The 22641-nt window shown below is 45.7% G+C and overlaps 1 protein-coding gene across 2 annotated transcripts in view; it reads left to right on the forward strand.

Annotated features, from left to right (window-relative positions):
• KLHDC2 (kelch domain containing 2) overlaps positions 1–22641 on the forward strand; it is a 48284-nt gene that overhangs the window by 14970 nt on the left and 10673 nt on the right. For both annotated transcript variants that reach the window (XM_068254169.1, XM_068254168.1), the window contains exons 5-9: positions 3503–3581; positions 6332–6415; positions 11366–11446; positions 11539–11597; positions 11699–11808. In XM_068254169.1, the coding sequence (XP_068110270.1) occupies positions 3503–3581; positions 6332–6415; positions 11366–11446; positions 11539–11597; positions 11699–11808 (413 nt within the window). The remainder of the gene's footprint in view (positions 1–3502; positions 3582–6331; positions 6416–11365; positions 11447–11538; positions 11598–11698; positions 11809–22641) is intronic.

Consider the following 22641-nt stretch of genomic DNA (forward strand, 5'->3'; position numbering starts at 1 on the left):
TGAGTTTTATCCTTCCTGAAGGTGTGGTCTTTAGCCAAACAGTAACCAGATCACTAAACACAGATCACTCCCTGATATTGCCAATTGATACGCTGGGGTATTTGACGTAAGATCACTCCCTTTGTCTATCCCTTACATAAGTGGCGCAACTACAGTTTATGCCCCCCCTCCAAGAAAAACGTTGATTCCTCCCCCACCCCCAAATGATCACAATCCTTTCCTCTTCGGTGCTCTTCAAGGCCTGAGGGCCCATCTCTTTCAGGCTCATAAAACAAGTGTGGTCATCATGATTTTCACACCCATAAGTGTAGCAAAAAAAATGAAGTTCAGTCCCCTGCATTGGAGGAAGGGAAGATTAGTAGTTGGGGTACCCTACAGCTCTAGTTACGCCCCTGCAGGCGTACACGACCACTTAAAATAAGACTCCTTGCATACTGTTACTTTATAGCCGTAGCTAGCTTGAGCATTTTTGATTTGCCATTTATATATAAACTTATACCCATGTGTAAAGTAAAACTAAGGTATTTAAAGAGCCACTAAAGCGAAAAAAAATTATGATATAATGATTTGTATGTGTAGTACAGCTAAGAAATAAAACATTAGGAGCAGAGACATAAGTCTAATATTGTTTCCAGTACAGGAAGAGTTAAGAAACTCCAGTTGCTATCTATGCAAAAGAGCCTTTAAAGAGACACTGAAGCGAGACTAAATCTCGCTTCAGGTCTTATATATAGCAGGGGCACGTGTGCCCCTGCTAAAACGCCGCTATCCCGCGGCTTAACGGGGGTCCCTTCACCCCCAACCCACCCCCCGCAAACCTGGGTCGGAAAAAGGTCGCTGGTGCTGATCTTCCTGGAGGCAGGGCTAACGGCTGCAGCCCTGCCTCCAGTCGCGTCTATCAGACGCGCATCGCCGCCTCTCCCCCGCCCCTCTCAGTGAAGGAAGACAGAGGGGCGGGGGAGAGGCGGAGGTACGCGTCTGACAGACGCGCATGGGGCAGGGCTGCGGCGGTTAGCCCTGCCCCAACCAGGAAGCGCTCCCCCGCTGCTCGGAGGGGGTTTGGGGGGACAGGGACCCCCGTTAAGCCGCGCTATAGCGGCGTTTTAGCAGGGGCACGCATGCCCCTGCTAGCTATGAGGTCTGAAGCGAGATCTATTCTCGCTTCAGACTCTCTTTAAGCTCCTAGACTTTCAAAGTAGCAGAGAGCTCTGTCTTCTGAAGGTTGTTATCTCTAGTGTCAGTCACTGTATTGTTTTTTCTTCTGCACAGGACAGGTCAAAAGTTCACAGCCTGCTCTGTAAAATAATTTAGAATGCTGAGTAGTGTATAAACTGCAAATATTAGAATGATGCATTGCTATTAAAAAAAAAACTAGATAACTGAAAATAAAAATATGAGAATATTTTCTTTGCTTCTACTATTCTAGTAATTATCCGTACTACACAACTAATTCATTATATGATAATTTTTATTATTTTTTTTTCGCTTCAGTGTCTCTTTTTAACTTTAGAAATCCTATGTGTGATTGTAAAATTAATAATGCCAAAGTCAAACTGTTCAAGGAGGAAGGTCCGCTCAACTGGTCGATTAAGGCCTCGTTCACATTGCACGCGTTGCCCTCCGTATTTCAGCGTGCGGGAGGTAGACCCGCACGAACATCAGAGGTGCATAGACAGCTCTGTCTGATGTTCACATTACATGCGTTGCAGACCAATGCGGTCTGCACGCAAGTTGCATGCATTTTTAAGCAAAACGCGTGGCTGACCCATTCACTGCAAGTGAATAGGATCAGCCATGCAACCCATACAAACGCAGATTGCGTGTGATCGTACGTGTTTGGTTCCGATCGCATGGCCATCTGTGGGTTGTAATGTGAACGAGGCCTAAAAGTCCTTTTTATTTATTTATTTATTTTTTGGCAGACACTTGACATGTCAAATCAGCTCACGCTCGCTCCTTGGTCCGTAGCTCACGCTCGCTCCTTGGTCCGTAGCTCACGCTCGCTCCTTGGTCCGTAGCTCACGCTCGCTCCTTGGTCCGTAGCTCACGCTCGCTCCTTGGTCCGTAGCTCACGCTCGCTCCTTGGTCCGTAGCTCACGCTCGCTCCTTGGTCCGTAGCTCACGCTCGCTCCTTGGTCCGTAGCTCACGCTCGCTCCTTGGTCCGTAGCTCACGCTCGCTCCTTGGTCCGTAGCTCACGCTCGCTCCTTGGTCCGTAGCTCACGCTCGCTCCTTGGTCCGTAGCTCACGCTCTATGCATGTAGCAGTGTTATGAAAAAGCTTTCAGTTATAACACACAGATGTATACCGATTTGTAGGGAAACATTAGTTGTCCATTACATTTAAGGATATGCAAGTAAAAAAATAAAAATCTAGCTTTACTTGGGGCTCTTTGCATCTTCTAAGGTCACGCATGTCCCTCGCCGCAGCTCCGGTCTTCTCACAGGTCCCGCTAACAGCCTCTGAAGTATCATCTTTTGTACGGGCGTGGGCCCACATCACCCGGAGCGTACTGCGCTCCCAGTGACGTGGGCACATTCACGCGTAGTGAGGGCATAAACGCCCCGTTTGGGGTCGGTGATACTGCTGAGGCTGTTAGCGAGAACCGAGAGAAGACCAGAGCTGCGGTGAGCGACACCGAGGACCTTAGGGAATGGAAGAAGCCCCAGGTTAATAAAGCTAGATTTTTTTTTTTCTTTTTTTATCACCTTGGATATCCTTTAAAGCTGACTGTGACTGATTAAATTTTAAACCAACCCCAAGGCTGCTCCGATTCTGTAAATTGGATTCAGTTCACCTTTTAAAGGGAAGAGGACTGAATGGGAATACTTGGGAATGAGTCAGAGGCTCTGGTTTTGGCCCATGGCCATCTGTGGGACAGTCCAGGTATAGACCATATAAAGCTCCCTGCACACTGCAAAGCTGATTTCGATTTGCTATTCCGATTTTCCCTGAATGCTATCAAAAGAAAAATGCAGCATGCAGTACCGATTAAAAATCGGAATCGCATGTAGTGTGCAAGAGGCCTAAGGGAGTCAGTGTGTTCTTCATTTCTTTAGATATTGCCTTGCCCAGCATTGCACCTTGTGATATCCAGTCCAGCCATCCAATATCTTCCTTAGTGCAACACCTGAATTTTATATCTTTTTTTTTTTTTGTCCTCTGTTTTGAATTGCCCAGGTTCTGTATGAAGAGATTTTAAAAGGAACCTGAAGTGAGAGGTATGTGGAGGCTGCTATATTTATTTCCTTTTAAACAATGCCAGTTGCCTGGAGTCCTGTGGATCATTCAGCATCAGTAGAGTCTGAATCGCTCACCTGAAACCAGCTGCAGCTAATCTTGACCTAGATCAGATGATCAGCAGGACTGCCAGGCAACTGGTATTGTTTAACTGGGAGTTTTGTAAATATGGCAGCCTTCATATCCCTCTCACTTGAGTGTACTTTAAATTTGGATTTTCTTCATATTGGATATTAAATATTCTTCATGTACTTCTCTTTCAGGCTCATCTACTTTGGGGGATATGGTTACTACAGAGAAGATTCAATTGGAACATTTGAGTTTGATGAAACTTCATTTGGAGTATGTACCTCAATATAATTATGCACAATATGATTGTCATGGTATTTCAAGGTGGAGTAATAAACCTAGAACATTTAAATATCTTAGTAAGCAAATGGATTTTGTAAAGGAAACCTGAGATGGATAAAAAAAATGATACATGGGGCTAGGGCTGCACGGTTTTTCGGTTTAAAACCGAAACCGCAGTTCCTTTGCAAGACGATCTGCTGATCGTCAGTACCTTCGGTTTTTCGGTCCGCTGTCTAATACCTTGCTTCTGGCCCCGCTGTGCGCGGATTGGCCAGAAGCAGTGAATATGTATGAGTGTTAATGAGTGGGGGGCGGATCCACTCAAGCGAGCGGCCGGGCACATACAGCATTAACAATCACTGGCTAGCGAGGGAATGACGGCAGCGGTAGGTGGAGCTGTATGCTCTGTACAGCTCCGCCTACCACTGCCGTCATTCCATCGCTAGCCAGTGATTGGTAATGCTGTATGTGCCCGGCCGCTCGCACGAGTGGATCCGTCCCCCGCTCATTAACGCTCATACATATTCACTGCTTCTGGCCAATCCGCGCACAGCGGGGCCAGAAGCAAGGTATTACAGACAGTGGACCGGGCAGTGCGGAACCCCCCCCCCCCCCCAGCATTTGAAAAAAATCGGGGGGGGGGGGGGGGAATCGAAATTGCAATTTCTGAGAGAAAAATCGCAATTTCGATTTTTCCCTAAAATCGTGCAGCCCTACATGGGGCTTCCTCCAGCACCCTTTAGACTGAGGGCTCCTTCGCCATCCTCCTGGGCTGCCTCGATCCTCTGATAGCTTGCTCGTTAACCTTCCCAGCGTTCAATTTCCCCAGGATTTCTGTGCAAACAGTGATAAAATTTATTTTTAAAACTTTTTTTTTCCTGTAACTTGCCAAAATGTGTCAAGCAAGGGTCTAGTATACAGTGCAGGAGAGTATTGATGTGTATGCATGTTTATACTGTTCACAGCATGTTTTTTTGAACGGACATTTCTGTCCATACCGCTAGGGAGGTTAAGTCCCGTAGTTGCAGTGTTCAGCGCATGCACGGCCGCACGTATGGCCCCCCTTACACTACTGGAGTGCAGATGTGTCGAGTCGCTCCAGTTGGCTGATTTACCATGCAGGCTATCAGAGGATCAAGGCAGGAGGAAGGAATGTGGAATTTTTATTTTTTCCTTACATCTCATAAAATCTCTTGCTGAGTGTATTGATTGGGAGAAATCCTGTTTTGAAATTGTCAGTGTCTGGACTATACATTTGACTCTCTGAACCCTGATATGAAATAGTCAATCTGTAGCATGATCTTTACATAGTAAAGGGACTATCGGGGGGGAATGGGACGAGTGTGTCTAGCGTGCGTCTTATGGTCTGGATAGCAGATTGATTGTGCCAGGTGTCCCTTCCGTGACATGTACACACCAGCAGCCCCCGCCAAGCCTACTGTCACCTCCGACAAGTGCAGGATTAAAAAAACCACCCATTTTATTACCTCCGCAGTAGAAGTGGTTAATGTGATGTTCATTTTGAGTTTAGGCAGCTTCCTATTGGACCAAACAGTATCATCATCTAGTGCATTTATTTGGTCAATTTCTGATGGTGAGCTCCTTTGACTACCTGTTGTCTGTTCACAGCAAAATCTTCCACATGCAAGCACCACACCTCAAATCAACTCCAGGCCTCTTATCTACTTAATTGATAATGACGTAATAACGGACTTGCTCACACCTGCCCATGAAATAGCCTAAAGGTGCGTACACACACACACACACTACAGAAGCAAACGACGGGTCCGTCAGACCCTCCCGCTGGGCGGACTTTCAGCAGACTGTAGTGCATGTGTACGCACTGTCGGCGGACTGATAAGGCTGACCCTGAACGATCCGTACACACGCACTACAGTCTGCTGAAAACCCGCCCAGCGGGAGGTGCCGACGGACCCGCCGTTGGTTGCTGTAGTGTGTGTGTACGCACCTTTAGGCTTGTACACATGTCTAACTCCAAATCTGCCCAACTATCTTCTAAACTTGGTCTGTTGGAAGATAGTTGGTGTGTGTACAGCTGGCAAACAAGACGACCAACTGATAACAGGATATTTGCCAGATCCAACCGGTGGATCCACCTGTCCATCTATCTTGCAGGTTGGCTGGTGTACAAGTCTTTTGAACAACTTTGTTGTCTTTGAATGTGGTTATGTTGTGCAGTTTGATGTTTAGCTTGCACGCATAGTATTAAGTGAGTTGGTTGTTTAGTTCCTTGGCGTGTGTACGTACTTGTCAGGTAAACAACTTGTGCAATTGGTCATGTGCGGTTGGCTTTGCGTTATGTTGGACATGTGTATGAGCCTTAAGTCAATTACTTTTGAGCCCCTAAAATAAAGGGATTGTGTTAAAAAATGCTTTAGTTGCCCCACATTTTTATGTAATAATTTTGTTCACCCCACTGAATTAAGGCTGAAAGTCTGCACTTCAACTGCATCCGAGTTCAAAATGAATTGTGGTAATGTACAGAACCCAAATTAGATTAAAAAAAAAGTTGTCTCTGTTCAAATATCTATGGACCTATCTACATAACCTATATCGGTTTTGTGGTTCATGGCCACAGAGTGAAGCGTAATTCCAGTGATATTCATGGAATTGTTAGTTATTAGAAAGACTTTTCACATCTGATTTTTTTATTTTTTTATTTTTTTTTTTATTTTAAAAAGAGAACTTTTTCTGATTGTATTTCTGTTCTGGTCTTGCAGAATTCAGGACAGCCAAGGGGCTGGAACAATCATGTTCATGTCTTGAACTTGGACAATTTCACCTGGAGTCGCATCGCACCCACGGTAATATTTTAGTCTGTACCTATAGAATGACTTCTAGAGGACACAAACTCAGAAATGACAAAATAGTAAAGCAACATTCTCTGCAATCTTTCATCATCATCCTGTGACCGCTGCTTACTGAAATAATTGGCACGTTCCCTCTAGGCAGGGGGGACAGAGGGTGTTGGGGGTGGGAACAGGAAATTTGGGTGCCTGAGGCTAATGGAGTGTTTGGATGACCTATAGACACTAATGCAAAATATTGGCTATTAGGCGCCTGAGAAATAGCAGGCCCATCTAACCAAATTTTTTTTTTTTGTTCGTTTTCTCAATTAGTGTTTCAATAAATATTGTTTTCAAATTAGTTTTGAGAATTACAATATTGTAAATTATAATTTTGAACTTCATTATCTTACAAATTTATCACTTTTGTATTTAACGTTATTTGCCAAGATTAAATTTGGGAGTCCAATAACTAGCGACCACCAGAACCGTCCAAAATAAATTTTTCGTTTTGAGAGGTTATATTTTAAATGTATCGTTTTGAACTTTATCTTAGAAATGTATTGCTTTTTGTATTAAAGTTATTTGGAGCGGAGAAAAGGAGTCTTAGGATTAGGCACCACCGGGGGGGGGGGGGGGGGGGGTCTTAGGGTTAGGCGCCGGTAGCGGGAGGGTTCTGTGTGAGAGTAGGGTTAGGTGTAGTAAAATATCAGTGATAATCACCAATGTTTTACTATGCAATTGTAACTATACATTTTTTTTTTATTGTTCTAGATATTTTGCGATTTTATTACTGTTATTTTAACAGATTTTTATTTTTTCCCATTGCTTCATCTTTGATGTATTATTATAGACAATATCTTACAATTTCGGCTACACACCGCACCGTTTTTTCCAGATGCCCATATTTGATGTATGCGTTGGGTTTTTTCCTCTCTCCTCTCCCTCATATGATCACAGTAGAGCCTTTACAGTAGGGCAAAGTCTTGTGAATATCATAGGGGTTATATCATATAAATATCCTGCCTATGCAACCCAGAAGGGCAGTTGAGCGATCAGCCACTGGGAGCTCATCCAGCTTTTAAGCTGGCAGAGAGATATGCACCCTTATGCTACATACACACTTGAAAGATTAATGAAAGATCTTAGACCAGTTTTACCCCCTTCCATGTAGTATGAGAGCCATAGTCTACACAGTCTATTCTATGGAGCTGAACTCCCCATCAGACAGAAATCTTTGCAAGATGCTGCACACAAAGATGCTGCACACATTCAACAGATCAGTATCTGCAAAAGATCTGTTCCTGCAAAATGCATTCATAGTCTATATCTGCAGATCATCATACACACCTTGTTTAACAGACATTCATCTGCAGATCAGATGCACCAGAATGGATCTTCAGATCTGCAGGTGATTGTCAGATCTGCAGATGAATGTCTGTTAAACAAGGTGTGTATGAGATCTGCAGATAATGAATGCAATTTGCAGGAACAGATCTTTTTTGCAGAAGCTGATCTTTTGAATGTGTGCAGCATCTTGCAAATATTTCTATCTGATGGGGAGTTCAGCTCTATAGAATAGACCAGTGTTTCCCAACCGCTGTTCCGCGGCACACTAGTGTGCCACGGAACGTTGCCTGGTGTGCCGTGCTCTTATCCCCCCTCCCGCCCGTCCCCGCGGCCGCCGCTGTTATTACCTTAGCAGCGGCCGCTCTCCCCTCTCCAGACCATGTATATGCTAGCAGCGTATCTCCGGCTGCTCTGTGTGATGCACTGATGCGGAAGGAGGCAGGGCTCGGTTACCATAGTAACGGCGATACATATCGCCGTTACAGGAAGCCGCTGCCCTCCTTTCTTCCGCATCACGCAGAGCAGCCGGAGATACGCTGCTTGAATATACATGGTCTGGAGAGGGGAGAGCGGCCGCTGCTAAGGTAATAACAGCGGCGGCCGCGGGGACGGGCGGGAGGCACTAAACTGGCTATACTGGGGCACTATTCTGGGGTACTATACTGGCTATCCTGGGGCACTATACTGGCTATACTGGGGCACTATTCTAGCTATACTGGGGCACTATTTTGGCTATACTGGGGCACTATACTAGCTATACTGGGGGGCTATACTGGGGCACTATACTAGCTATACTGGGGGGCTATACTGGGGCACTAAACTGGCTATACTGGGGCACTATTCTGGGGTACTATACTGGCTATCCTGGGGCACTATTCTAGCTATACTGGGGCACTATTCTGGCTATACTGGGGCACTATACTAGCTATACTGGGGGGCTATACTGGGGCACTATACTAGCTATACTGGGGGGCTATACTGGGGCACTAAACTGGCTATACTGGGGCACTATTCTGGCTATACTGGGGCACTATACTAGCTATACTGGGGGGCTATACTGGGGCACTATACTGGCTATACTGGGGCACTATACTGGGGCACTATTCTGGCTATCCTGGGGCACTATTCTAGCTATACTGGGGCACTATTCTGGCTATACTGGGGCACTATACTAGCTATACTGGGGGGCTATACTGGGGCACTATACTAGCTATACTGGGGGGCTATACTGGGGCACTAAACTGGCTATACTGGGGCACTATTCTGGCTATACTGGGGCACTATACTAGCTATACTGGGGGGCTATACTGGGGCACTATACTGGCTATACTGGGGCACTATACTGGGGCACTAAACTGGCTATACTGGGGCACTATTCTGGCTATACTGGGGCACTATTCTGGCTATACTGGGGCACTATACTAGCTATACTGGGGGGCTATACTGGGGCACTATACTAGCTATACTGGGGGGCTATACTGGGGCACTAAACTGGCTATACTGGGGCACTATTCTGGCTATACTGGGGCACTATACTAGCTATACTGGGGGGCTATACTGGGGCACTATACTGGCTATACTGGGGCACTATACTGGGGCACTAAACTGGCTATACTGGGGCACTATTCTGGGGCACTATACTAGCTATACTGGGGCACAATACTGGCTATACTGGGGGGGCTATACTGGGGTACTATACTGGCTATACTGGGGCACTATACTGGCTATACTGGGGCACTATACTGGCTATACTGGGGCACTATACTAGCTATACTGGGGCACTATACTGGCTATACTGGGGCACTATACTGGGGCACTATTCTGGGGCACTATACTAGCTATACTGGGGCACAATACTGGCTATACTGGGGGGCTATACTGGGGTACTATACTGGGGCACTATACTGGCTATACTGGGGCACTATACTAGCTATACTGGGGCACTATACTGGCTATACTGGGGCACTAAACTGGCTATACTGGGGCACTATTCTGGGGCACTATACTAGTTATACTGGGGCACAATACTGGCTATACTGGGGCACTATACTGGCTATACTGGGGGGCTATACTGGGGTACTATACTGGCTATACTGGGGCACTATTCTGGCTATACTGGGGCACTATACTGGGGCACTATACTGGCTATACTGGGGCACTATACTGAGGCAACTAAACTCCCTACACTGGGGCAACTATGCCAGCTATGCAGCCGCACCCCAGCCCCCCCCCCCCCCCCATAGCGGCACTGTCCACTAGGTCGCGCAAACAACCGGGGGCCGCATCGCCCCCACCGCGCGCGCGCCGTTCCCCGGAGAAAAATTTGGTCAGACAGTGTTCCCCGGGCCGGAAAAGGTTGGGAAACACTGGAATAGACTGTGTAGAGTATGCTCTCATACTACATGGAAGGGGGTAAAATTGGTATAAGATCTTTCATTAATCTTTCAAGTGTGTATGTAGCATTATAGTGCATACACAGTCCAATTTTGATTGGCCAATCAAAAATACAGCGCTGATTCTGTCTCCCAAAACAATGACTGGCTGTTTTGGCCTAGAGTTATTTAATGCATGTAGATATCTCAACACTTCAGTTTTATTCAGTATAGTGGAGTTTACAAAAACCCACAGTGTAAAAATGTAAAATACATGTGTACGCATACTGATAAGCTATATTAAGTCCATGGTAAAATGACTAAAATCACTTTTCTTTATTAAAGAGGACCCATAACTTTTGTTTACCATAAAAACAGATACCTCGGGAGGGGGATCCTAGTGAGGCTTCCCCCATTCTCCTGTTCTGTCTTGTTCCAGTGCTGGGACCCTCGAACAGTGTGCGTCTCCGCTTGTGCAGTAGCTGCTTTCCGCTCGGGCTTTGGTGGAGATAGCTGAGCCCAAACAAGGTCCGCTCTACTGTGCAGACGCTAGGCATCTGCGCAGCAGAGCAGCCCTGATCGTGCTCGGGTATTTCCATCAAAGCTTGCAGCTCTGACAAGCCATTATCGGCGGACTTTCGGTGGTCCCACCGCTGAAATGAGGTTGAACAGGACGGCGATGAAAGCCTCTTTAGGATGCAGAGGCTTCCTTCCTTCCAGATGGGGCACTTTTTAACTAACTGTCCCTTTCAGTAGGTAATAACCTTGTACTTCTTACCAACAGGTTTTGGACTGGTCGGTCAGTCAGTCAGTCAAGGGAGATTTTCTGATTTATTTATTTATTTATTTTAATCTGAAAAGCTCTTTCTGGATGGCAGCAGCACAACCCAACTGTCATAATATTGGCACACAAGTAGGCAGACTAGCAAGTGTCTCTTTTTATAGGTCCATGCCAGAGAACGCTATTGAAAAGACTAAAGGAAGTTTTGAGAATTGCCCCTGAGGAGATGGATTACTCCAATACCTGTCTGTAAGATGGTTACAGCTCTGAGTAATATCTATTGTACGGGACTGTGACATAGAAAAAAAATATACAGTGAATTTTATTTTGGGACTAATGTACATACATTATATATCTTACATTTTAGTTGTTTATGCTAGTGGTCATTTCAGATTGAAATCCCCTCTTGTTTTCAGTGTAAAGAAAAACCAGCATGTGTTAATCCACCCCTATATGTGTTACCAGGGTAAAAGCCCGTCCCCACGTGCCGCCCATGCTTGTGCTACGGTTGGAAACAGAGGTTATGTTTTTGGCGGCAGATATAGGGTGAGTATGAGTGAAATCTACATATGCTAACTTTGATTTAGGATTCACCTAAATCATTGATTTTTAACCTTATTTTGTTGTTTGTTTTTTAGGATTCCAGAATGAATGACCTATATTATCTGAACTTTGATACGTGGGAGTGGCATGAAGTGTAAGTGTGACCTGTTGTTTTTCACTGATCTGCAGAGGGAGTTGGTGTGTAGTGTGCTGTTTAGGCACAGGTTTTATCTGAACATAGATTTCCCACTCTAGGACTCCACAAGGTGTCATCCCGCTGGGAAGGTCTTGGCATTCATTAACACAAGCGTCCCAGTACACCCTGTTTCTATTTGGAGGATTTACCACTGACAAGCAGCCTTTGAGTAAGTTGACATGGCTCTTTAACTGTACCTATGTGTGTTTAGCTCTATTTACTCAGTATGCTTCCTGACATAGTAAAAACTGATTGCCTAGAATGTCAATAAATACAGAGTTCTGACCACTGTACTCAATTTCCAATGCACACGAGACTACAGTTGCAAACTGCTGTGATGCTCTCTCCAGCCTACCTAGAAACTAGACAAGGAGTTGTACCTTGCAGGTTAATCGGTCTAATGCTGGGTACACATGTTGCGATTTCCCGCTCGATCCGCGGGATCGATTGGATTATTTCCAACATGTTCGATCGTGTTTCGATGGATACAGCCGTCGATTTTTGCATACTTAATATGCAAAATCGACGGCTGTATCCATCGAAATACGATTGAACATGTTGGAAATAATCCAATCGATCCCGGGAAATCGCAACGTGTGTAACCAGCGTAAGACTGTTATTGGAAACTCCTCTCTGACAGAAGCCCCTCCTCCTGTCTACCATTTAGCTTATTAGGCATACATGAGATCACTATTTACAGCTGCCTGTATACATTGGAGGGTCTCCAGGCCAGATTGGGGCAAACTGTCTTCTGTATTCTTGATGTGTGCAAGACGTTATGTTTTAACCTTCCTGGCGGTAACCCCGAACATAGTTCGGGGTAAGCCGCGCAGGAGGTTTTCTCCGGCCCTGCTCGGCCGATTTGCATACTTTTTTTTTTTTTGCTGGACGCAGCTAGCACTTTGCTAGCTGCGCCAGCACACTGATCGCCGCCGCCTCGCGCCCGATCGCCGCTATCCGTCGCGGTGCCCCCCCAGACCCCGTGCGCTGCCTGGCCAATCAGTGCCAGGCAGCGCCGAGGGGTGGATCGGGACTCCCAATGACGTCCCGACGTCGGTGACGTCATCCTGCCCCGTCGCCATGGCGACGGGGAAGCTTTCCAGGAAATCCCGTTCTTTGAAAGGGATTTCCTGATCGAAGCGGGGGGATGCCGCTGAGCAGCGGCTATCATGTAGCGAGCCCTGGGCTCGCTACATGATTTAAAAAAAAAAAAAAAAACTGCTGCGCTGCCTCCTGGCAGAATTTTTCATACCGCCAGGAGGGTTAAGATACCTGAGCTGAGAGATATGGAGGCAGTCATAATTGTTTCCTTTTAAATACCAGCTGCCTGGAAGTCCTTCTTATCTTTCTGGTCTGCATCTTACACTTAAAACAAGCATGCAGCTAATCTTGTCAGAAACTCCTGATCTGCATACGCTTGTTCAGGTTCTATGGCTTAAAGTGTTGGAGGCAGAGGATCAGCAGAATAGCCAGGACATGTGCATTGTTTAAAAGGAAATACCTTTCCTTTCCTTGGATCAGCCTCCATATATCTTTAAGCTTGTGTTCCCTTTAAAATATAAATGTAAGTCTTGGTGAGGCGACAAGTTTTAGAGGTTATAAGGCATATTCATCAGTGAAGTCCCTTAAAGGGAACCTGAAGTGAGAGGTACATGGAGACTGTACTATATTGGTAGGTGAACAGAGGCGCCAGAATGATAAAAGTACATAACATTTTTTTAAAAATTGCTGGGAGGAAGTGGTGGACTCGCCTCCATTAAAGCAGACACCAAGGGCTGTAAATATATAGATATACACATTTATTGAAAATACCCAAGGCGCTCTGCTTGCTATAACTGAATTGCTGTTGTTTTTTTGTTTTTGTTTTTTTTATATTATCTTTATTTTTCCATTTTCAAAAAAGTATTACATTTTCCATATACAAAACTTACATCCATGATACATTACATATATAAAACTTACACTGGTTTCCAAACATTAGGAGCCGGGGTGTCTAGCACATTCTACAGGCTCTTTCCAAAATATATCCCTTCGATAAGCTGTTTACCTTTCCCCACTCCATATCCCCTTCCGGGCCTTCCCCTAAATTCCCCTTAATTTTATTAATGTTAATATCACTCCGCCCCAGATTGGCCACATCCATCCCTCTTTCTCTTATGTTCCTCTTTCGTTCCACCTCATTCATTCCTAACCTTCCCCTCCCCCCCCCCCCCCCCCCCGGGTCACCCCCCACAATTCTCTTCTCCTCCCACTCTTCCTACTTTTTGTCACTGAACGTCTACGGGGTACCCTTATCACTCAGTTTTCCATTTCTAATAGTTTATAAGTCTGTGTATGTTTAAATTCGTTCCATTTTTTCCATCTTTCTTCATATACCTCTCCCCTTTCTTGAATATAGTCAGTCAATTCCTCCATTTTACATCGTTCCAGTTCTCTCATCCACTCTTCTATAGAGGGTGGCAGGGTAGACTTCCAGTGCCTTGCTATAGAGGGTGGCAGGGTAGACTTCCAGTGCCTTGCTACCAGAATCCGAGCAGCATTCACCATAAATCTCATTAAAGATTTATCATATTTTTTCCGGGGCCAATCATTGCAATGTAGCAAATAGAAGGCGGGGTCTCCCGGTGGCCTGGTCCCCTCAATACGCTCTATTAGGTTTCTTATCTGGGCCCAATATGGTTCTATCAACTTACACCCCCAAAAAATGTGCATAAAATCCCCTCTTTCTTCCCCACATCTCCAGCACATTACCGATGTCCCTGGGAACATTCTGTTCAACCTTACTGGGGTGTAATGCCACCTTACAAATATTTTATATCCTGCCTCCTGTCCGTTCGTAGAGATTGAAGATTTACTGGATAATTCTAACACCCTCTGCCACTGTCTTTCTGTGAATTGTCTCCCCAGGTCTTTCTCCCACTTGAATCTTATTATGGCTGTTGGATCTTCCAAATCGTTTAGCAAGGCATATATTCTAGAGAGTATTCCTCCCCCCCTCCTATCTTTCCCCCCACAAAGTTCTTCAAACGGTGTTAATGCTCTGCTCAAGGTGCTTTTTGTGCCACAGCACGCCAGAAAAAATTTGCATTGAAGATAGCCCCATTCATCTATTTTCTCATTTTTCTTCTGCTCTCTTATTTCCTGTAACCCTATCCACTCCAACTCCTTTATCAGATCCCGAGCTCTCAATTCCTCCCCATTTTCCATTCCCCAATATTTCCGTAATTGTGCCCCCAATGGAAAGTTCTTATTTCCCAGAACCGGAATCATGGGTGTAGGCCACGGGGAGACCGTTTTCATCCCTCTGTTCTTGAAGAAAACCCTCAATGTGTGTTTTACCAATAGCATACCCGTACCCATTTCTATTTCCCCTTTTTTTTTTCCGCCGACCATGGTATATTCTTAATTGATCCACCCACCATCTCTTCTTCCAGCTTCACCCATTCTTTATCCTTTGCGTGTTTATGCCAATCCACTACTCTCACCAGGGTCGCGGCCTCATGATATTTCTTGAAATTAGGCACTGAAAGACCTCCCTTAACCCTCTCCGCTGTTTGTAGTCTAAAACTCTCATTTTTTGCCCTCTTCCCAGAAATTTCCCCACTATACTTCTCAGTGTTCCAAAAAACGAGGGGGGGGGGGGGGGTCGGTATCGGGAGGGTCTGGAATATATACAGCAACCGGGGTAATATATTCATCTTTATAATAGCGTTTCTTCCGAACCAAGAGAATTGTGGACGGTCCCAGCTCTTCAGGTCCTGTTTTATTTGTCTTAACATAGGCATATAATTATGTTCCACTAATTCCTCTACCGTGAAAGCTATCCTTACCCCCAGATACCTAAGGGTCCTTTCTTGGCATTTAAATGGGAAATTTTCTTTTAGTTGATTCAATTGTTCCTTCCCAAGCCCGTTTCCCAATACCTCACTTTTATCCATATTTATCTTCATATTTGACAAGGAACCGTAAACCCGGAATTCATTAAGCAGATTTGGTAAGGTAGTGTGGGGTTCCGTAATATAAAACAGCATATCGTCCGCATATGCGGCCACTTTATGTACGCCCTTTCCCACCCCTATGCCCCGTATGTTGGAGTCCCCCCTCACCCTGCACAAGAAGGGCTCCGAGAGCGCAAAAATCAATGGCGAGAGAGGACATCCCTGCCTGGTCCCATTCTTAATATTGAAGGGGCCAGACAGGACGCCATTAGCCTTAACTCTTCCGTTTGGTTGGGCATACAGGGCCATAATAATGTTTTTCATCTCTTCCCGTATCCCCACATACCTCAGAACCCCCTCGATGAAGGCCCACTCCACCCTGTCAAATGCCTTCTCGGCGTCCGTCGACAACAGCACCACAGGGTTGGAGTGCGCCCTCTCCCACTGGATCAAGTCCAGTGTTCTGATCGTATTATCCCTCGCTTCCCGGCCTTCTATGAATCCCACCTGATCTGTATGGATCAGTCCCTTCACACATGGCAATAGCCTATTATATAGTACTTTTATAGTACTTTTGCATATACTTTTATGTCCACATTTAGCAATGCAATAGGCCTGTAGCTCTGACATTGTAACGGTCTTTGCCCTCCTTGTACAAGACTGAAATGTGAGACTTCAACATACGGGGTGTGAATCTCTCCCCTGAGCTCACATTAAACATCTCTATCAAAACGTTAATTGTTCTTCAAATATCCCGTAATAATCTGTGGTCAGACTATCCAGTCCTGGCACCTTGCCCTTATGTAACTGCCCAAGTGCTCTTTTCACCTCCTCACTTGTAATTGGGAACTCCAGGGACGAGGTTTCGTCTTCCGACAGCCTGGGCATGCCACTTTGTTCCAAGTACTCCCCTATTTTCCTTTTCCTTTCCTCCTCTTTCTCTTTCTCTACTTCCCCCCCCCCCCCCCCCTTATATTATATAATTTAGTGTAGTATTCACAAAACACTTGAGATATTTCTTCTAATTTATGATGTTTCTTTGCTCCTTCATCCTTAATACAAGAGATATAATTACTTCTTTGTTGTTAAGTGCTCTAGCTAACATTGATCCACATCTATTTCCGTATTCGTAAAAAGTGCGCTTGCACCTTAAAGCTATGTTTTTAACTTTAAAAAACAATAATTCTTTTAGCTTTTCCCTCTCCTTTATTACCTCTTTCATTACTTCTTCCTCTTGCCTTCCTTTATGTTGCTGTTCTAATCCCTTTAACCTATCTAGAGTCTTCTCTATTTCTTTTTCTCTTTCTCTTTTCCTCCTTGCTCCCTCTTATATAACACTTGTGGGCCTCCCAGACTGTCGGTGCTGCCACCTCACCCCCGGAGTTCCACAAAAAATAGTTCAACTCCTCCCTAACCCTATCCACCACCTCTTTGTTTTTTAGCAGTGCATCATTTAACCGCCAGATCATAGATTTTCTATCTTTCCCGCCCCAATCCAACATCACTGTTACCTGTGCGTGGTCCGACATCGTAATCGATCCAATTTTAGCGGATCTTGAGGATGAGAGTAAGTCGTGGGATACAAAAATATAGTCTATCCTCGTATAACATCTGTGTATTTGTGAGTAATATGTATAATCACGACTAGAGGGATTTCCCACCCGCCATATATCTATTAATTGGGATCCATGCAGGAGATTCCTGCATTTTCTCAATGTACTATCTGTTATTGTAGCTCTTCCCTTTGACGTATCCATCTTGGGCTCCAGCGCCATATTGAGATCTGTCCCTAATATTACGCTCCCCTCTGAAAATTCTTCTAATTTCCTCAAAAATCCCTCTAGTGTTTTTACTTGGCCCTTGTTCGGTGCATAGTATGACCCAATTGTAACCATCTTAAGTCCTATTTGACCCTTAATCATATTGAACCTACCCTGTGGGTCAGCATATTCTCCTTTAAGTACAAACGGGACTTCTTTAGCTATTAGGATTGCTGTACCTTTGATTTTAGCTTCCTGAGGGGTGCTAACATACACAGACCTATAATATCTATCATATATCCGAGGTATTACGGGACCCTTAAAATGTGTCTCTTGTAGACAGACTATGTTAGCCTTTTCTCTATGACATAATCTCAAAATTGCTGATCTCTTTTCCGGGATATTTAATCCCCTGACGTTCAGTGACCATATCCTAAGTTCCAGCATTTTCTATTCTTCCAGAGGCGTAGCTAGGGTTTTGAACGCCCGGGGACAAAGACAGTTTTTGCGCCCCCTTCCCGGAGAAAATGGGTGTGTGGTCAGTGGCGTATCTAAGGAGCTATGGGCCCCGGTGCAAGTTTTACATCGGGTCCCCTAAGCACTCTATACATAACAATTGATACGGCGCACCAAAACCTGCCAAGGATTTCCACAGTGTCAGAGGTGCAAGTAGGGGATGGGAAACAGTTTAATGATTACTACTATTTAAAGCATCTATAGAAGTGATTATTACCAGCATAGGGCCAATAGAGAGCTAATATTGTGCTTGAGGGAGGGCCCCTCTGACCCAAGGGCCCTGATGCAGTCGCTACCTCTGCAACCCCTATTGCTACGCCACTGGGCGTGGACATGGAGGCCACCATGTGTGTAGCCAGGGAGCCCACCCTGTAGGTAACCAGAGAGGCCACCTTTAGGTAGCAAGAGAGCCCCCCTCCCCTTTAGGTAGGTAGAGTAACACATCTATGTACTCTGTAAAGTGCTGCAGAAGATGCCAGTGCTATATAAATACATAATAGTAATACAGCACGGTGGTGTAGTGGTTAGCGCTCTTGCCTTGTAGCTCTGGATCCCTGGTTCAAATCTTAGCCAGGTCAACATCTGCAAGGAGTTTGTATGTTCTCCCCATGCCTGTGTGGGTTTCCTCCGGTCACTCCGGTTTCCTCCCACATCCCAAATACAGATAAGTTAATTGGCATCCCTCTAAAATTGGCCCTAGACTACAATACATACACTACACGATACATACATAGACATAGGACTCTGGTAGGGATTAGAATGTGAGCTCCTCTGAGGGATAGTTAGTGACAAGAGTATATACTCTGTACAGCGCTGCAGAAGATGTTGGTGCTATATAAATACTAAATAATAATAATACTGTAGGACACTATACTATGACAATGACAGGATTAGATTGTGAGCTCCTCTGAGGACAGTGAGTGACAGGACTATGTACTCTGTAAAGTGCTGCAGAAGATGCCAGTGCTATATAAATACATAATAGTAACACTGTAGGACATTACACTATGACTATGGTAGGATTAGATTGTGAGCTCCTCTGAGGACAGTCAGTGACATGACTATGTACTCTGTAAAGTGCTGCAGTAGTGCTATATAAAGACATAAAAATAAAATGATGGGATATGACACTATAACTATGGTAGGGATTAGATTGTGAGCTCCTCTGAGGACAGTCAGTGACATGACTACGTACTCAGTAAAGTGCTGCAGTAGTGCTATATAAAGACATAAAAATAAAATGATGGGATATTACACTATAACTATGGTAGGGATTAGATTGTGAGCTCCTCTGAGGACAGTCAGTGACATGACTACGTACTCAGTAATGTGCTGCAGAAGAGGTCAGTGCTATATACTGTGAATACATAATAATCTGGTAGGACATTACACTGTGACTATGGTAAGATTAGAGTGTGAGCATCTCTGTGGACAGTCAGTGATGTGACTATGTATTCTATAAAGTGCTGCAGAAAATGTAAGCATTATATAAACAATACACAATCTATAATAAAACCCCTGTGTCCCTTCGTCACGCTGTCCCTGTGTAGCTGGGTCCGTGCTTTTTGCTACTGCGCATGTGCACAGCACGGACCCAGCCTCACAGAGACAGGAGGACGGGGCCAGGGAGCCGAGCACGCGTGGCAAAAAAACAGACCTAGAGCCCGTTTTTTAAACAGGCTTAGGTCTGCTAGTGATGATAATAATAATATAAAGGTGTCCATACATAAGGTGACTTGGTGGCTCCACCATCCGATTTGATTATTATAATTGGATCCCATGAACATGCTCGATCGACGATGCAACCAATTTTAAATTGGTTGCATGTATTGGGCGGACATGTTGCAAGATGTATGGCTGACTTTCTCGAACGGGTGTGCCGTGGTAACAGCATGCAATATTGGGCTGAGCGAAAAATGTGACAGAACCCCCATGCGCTGTTACCACTAATGTAAAATGCTCACCCCCAGCGCAGTATACTTTACCTGTCCATCACTGGCTCCGTCAGCACACACGCGCCCCATGTGGTTGCCAGCATAACGTGGGCGCGTGTGTGACGTCACGCATGCTACCACGTATAAACGAGGGACGTGTGTATGTGGATGGAGCCCAGAGCTAGCAGGTAAAGTATACTGCACTGCAGGGGAACATTTTACATTGGGGAACCGCACCAGGGGCGGCGACTGCAGCGTCACAGTACCGATTTCATGCTGAAATCGATTGAGAATCAGCCTGTGGTGTATGGGCAGGCAACAGATCTCTCTCCGATCAGAGAGAGATCTGTCTCTTGGTCGATCAGCCTATACATAGTCTGACATATGGACACCTTAAATGGTTAACATGTTGGCACTATGCATTAGTACACATGCATTACATGACTGTATATGCCAATAAAAGAGTTGCTTAGAACAATGATTACCTGTCTATACTTAGTGTTTAATGACCCTAGATCTGGTCACTGAGGCTGCAGAAGAAGGGGGAGGGCTGTGCAGGAGGGGGAGACTGTCAGGGAAAGTGGATATTTACTGCTGCTAGGCAAGGGGGGCTGCCTAGGGGGACAGTATATGCCGTTTGTCAGGAATGCTGTTTGGAGCTCAGCTAGAGCCGAGGGACTGACCCAGGACAAGAGACAGGACTAGGGGAAAGCATAACAGCAGCATGTTAGTGTAGAGAGCTGGCCTGGCAGCTGAGGGAGAGAGAGATGCACACTGACAGGACAGAGCAGAACCCCTATACATGCTGCGTGCAGCTATGTACATAGATACATCCCACCCCACAGTCCCCCCTCCCGCATATCTACCTGTCCATCCACAGAGCTCACTCCCTTGAATTACCCGGTCTCCTCTGCTCAGCCAGCCCCGCCCCTGGAGAGGGGAGGGGGCGCTCAGCCGCTCACGAGGAGAGAGAAAGTGCAGAGTCTGGAGGAGAATGACTGTGCGAGTGTGCGGAGACTTGTTATTACAGTCACTCTGCTCAGTCTGTTGCCAGCTCTGCACTTAGGATTCTGCGCCCTTGCTCTCCTCCCGCCCGGGGGCAAATGTACCCCTCTGACCCCCCCTAGCTACGCGTCTGTATTCTTCCCTTTGCTGCAGTTGGAGTGACCCTTTGATCCCCATTCCCCCTTTCATACCCCCCTTTGCAACCTTTCCTCCTGGGAGATTTGGGCCCACCCCGGCCTCCAGTTCTTATATCCTCTTCTCCCACTTTTTTAAAAAGGAATGAATCCATTGAGAACCTTCCCCCGGTTCTCTTAGTGTGTTGCATCACCTTCTAGGGTAACAAAACGACATTTCCCGGAGCAGGGTTTTGCCCCCCACTCTCCCCCGTATCTAGCCCGCCTATCCATCCCAAGGGCCCAAAAAGTGGCTCCCAAGGTAGGGTCAAAAAAGGAGGAGCACAAGGGAAAGGCGGGAGGGTAGGGGAGGGAAGAGAGAGAGGGAGAGAGGAGAGAGAGAGAAAGGAAAAAAAAAAATATGGGAGAAAAAGGGGGGGGGGAAGTCCCCTAAGGGGGAGGCGGGGTAGGAGAGAAGTCCCGGCACAGACAAGAAAGGGGGGACAGGGGGAGGCGGGTCAACTCCCAAATCTCCTCCCTCCATCTTCACACCCCACCCCCCTCCCCCCCCAAGGCCAACAGCTCCAGCAATCCACCCCCTTCTCCCCCCCCCCTAACTTCTTTACATCCATTATATCCCCCCCTGGAGGGAGGGGGGTAGTGTGCTTCCCCGGGCTCGTCTGCCCCCCCATAAATTAATCACCCCCTGTATTCCCTTCACTCTTCCCCTCCCCCACACCCCATCCACCCAATTCATATCCTCCTATGGTCCCCTTCATATTATCTCCAAACTCACCCAGGTTGCACACCATCCCCTCTCCATTTCGTATCCACTTCTTTACCATGTGTTCTTATCCCTACTTTACTGTGCTAATTTTTATATTGTGACACTCTTTCCCTCTTTTCACCTTCCTATTTAAATTCCATTCCCTTCAACTCTCTAAGTGATTCATTCTTGAAAAAAATATGAAACTTTCCCTTTACCCTTCTTCTTTGTGTCGTTCTATTACCCAAATACATACATATTCACAAGTATAGTGCTCGTTTCCTACCCTTCATTCTTTCTTCCTTCTCCACTTCCCAGTGTTCCCCTTTTCACACATATAATTATAATGGCTAGGTGGGAGTGACGCACCTTTCCAGCTCATCCATTGATTCTCGGATTTTTCCCTTTTTCTTTCCTTCCTCTCCCCCTCCCTCCTCCCCCCAGTCCTATTCCCCCCCTTCCAATTCTCCCCCCCGTCTTATACTTAGCATCTCTCTTATTTCTCTATTTCCTCTTGATTCTCCCCTGGAATCGCCTGCGTTTGCGCGCCACTCCCCTCCAGCCTTCCTATTGCAACATACATAATCCCCATTGTTTTCCTGTGCAAGGAAAAAAAAAAACACATCTTATACATCACTCCAACCAGGATTTTGTGCTTTCTCTTTTCCCTTTCCCTTCCTCTCCCCTTTCACAAACCTCCATTATATCATGTGCATATATCTCCCTCCCGTATATCCTGGAAAATACTAACACTAGCCCCCCGCCACTCCAAGCTTCCCTTCTGTCTTGCCTTCTCCGATATAGCCTCCTTATCTCGATAATTATGAAATTTACAAATTATGTCTCTTGGGGGTTCGTTCCCATTCGGCTTCACCCTGAGTGCCCTATGTACCCTATCAAATTTAATACTGGCTTCCTCTGGACGACCCAGTAGTGTATTAAATATAGATTGTAGGCAAATTTCGATTTC

The sequence above is a fragment of the Hyperolius riggenbachi genome, chromosome 9 (assembly GCF_040937935.1).
Source record: "Hyperolius riggenbachi isolate aHypRig1 chromosome 9, aHypRig1.pri, whole genome shotgun sequence".
In the NCBI taxonomy this organism is placed as follows: Eukaryota; Metazoa; Chordata; class Amphibia; order Anura; family Hyperoliidae; genus Hyperolius; species Hyperolius riggenbachi.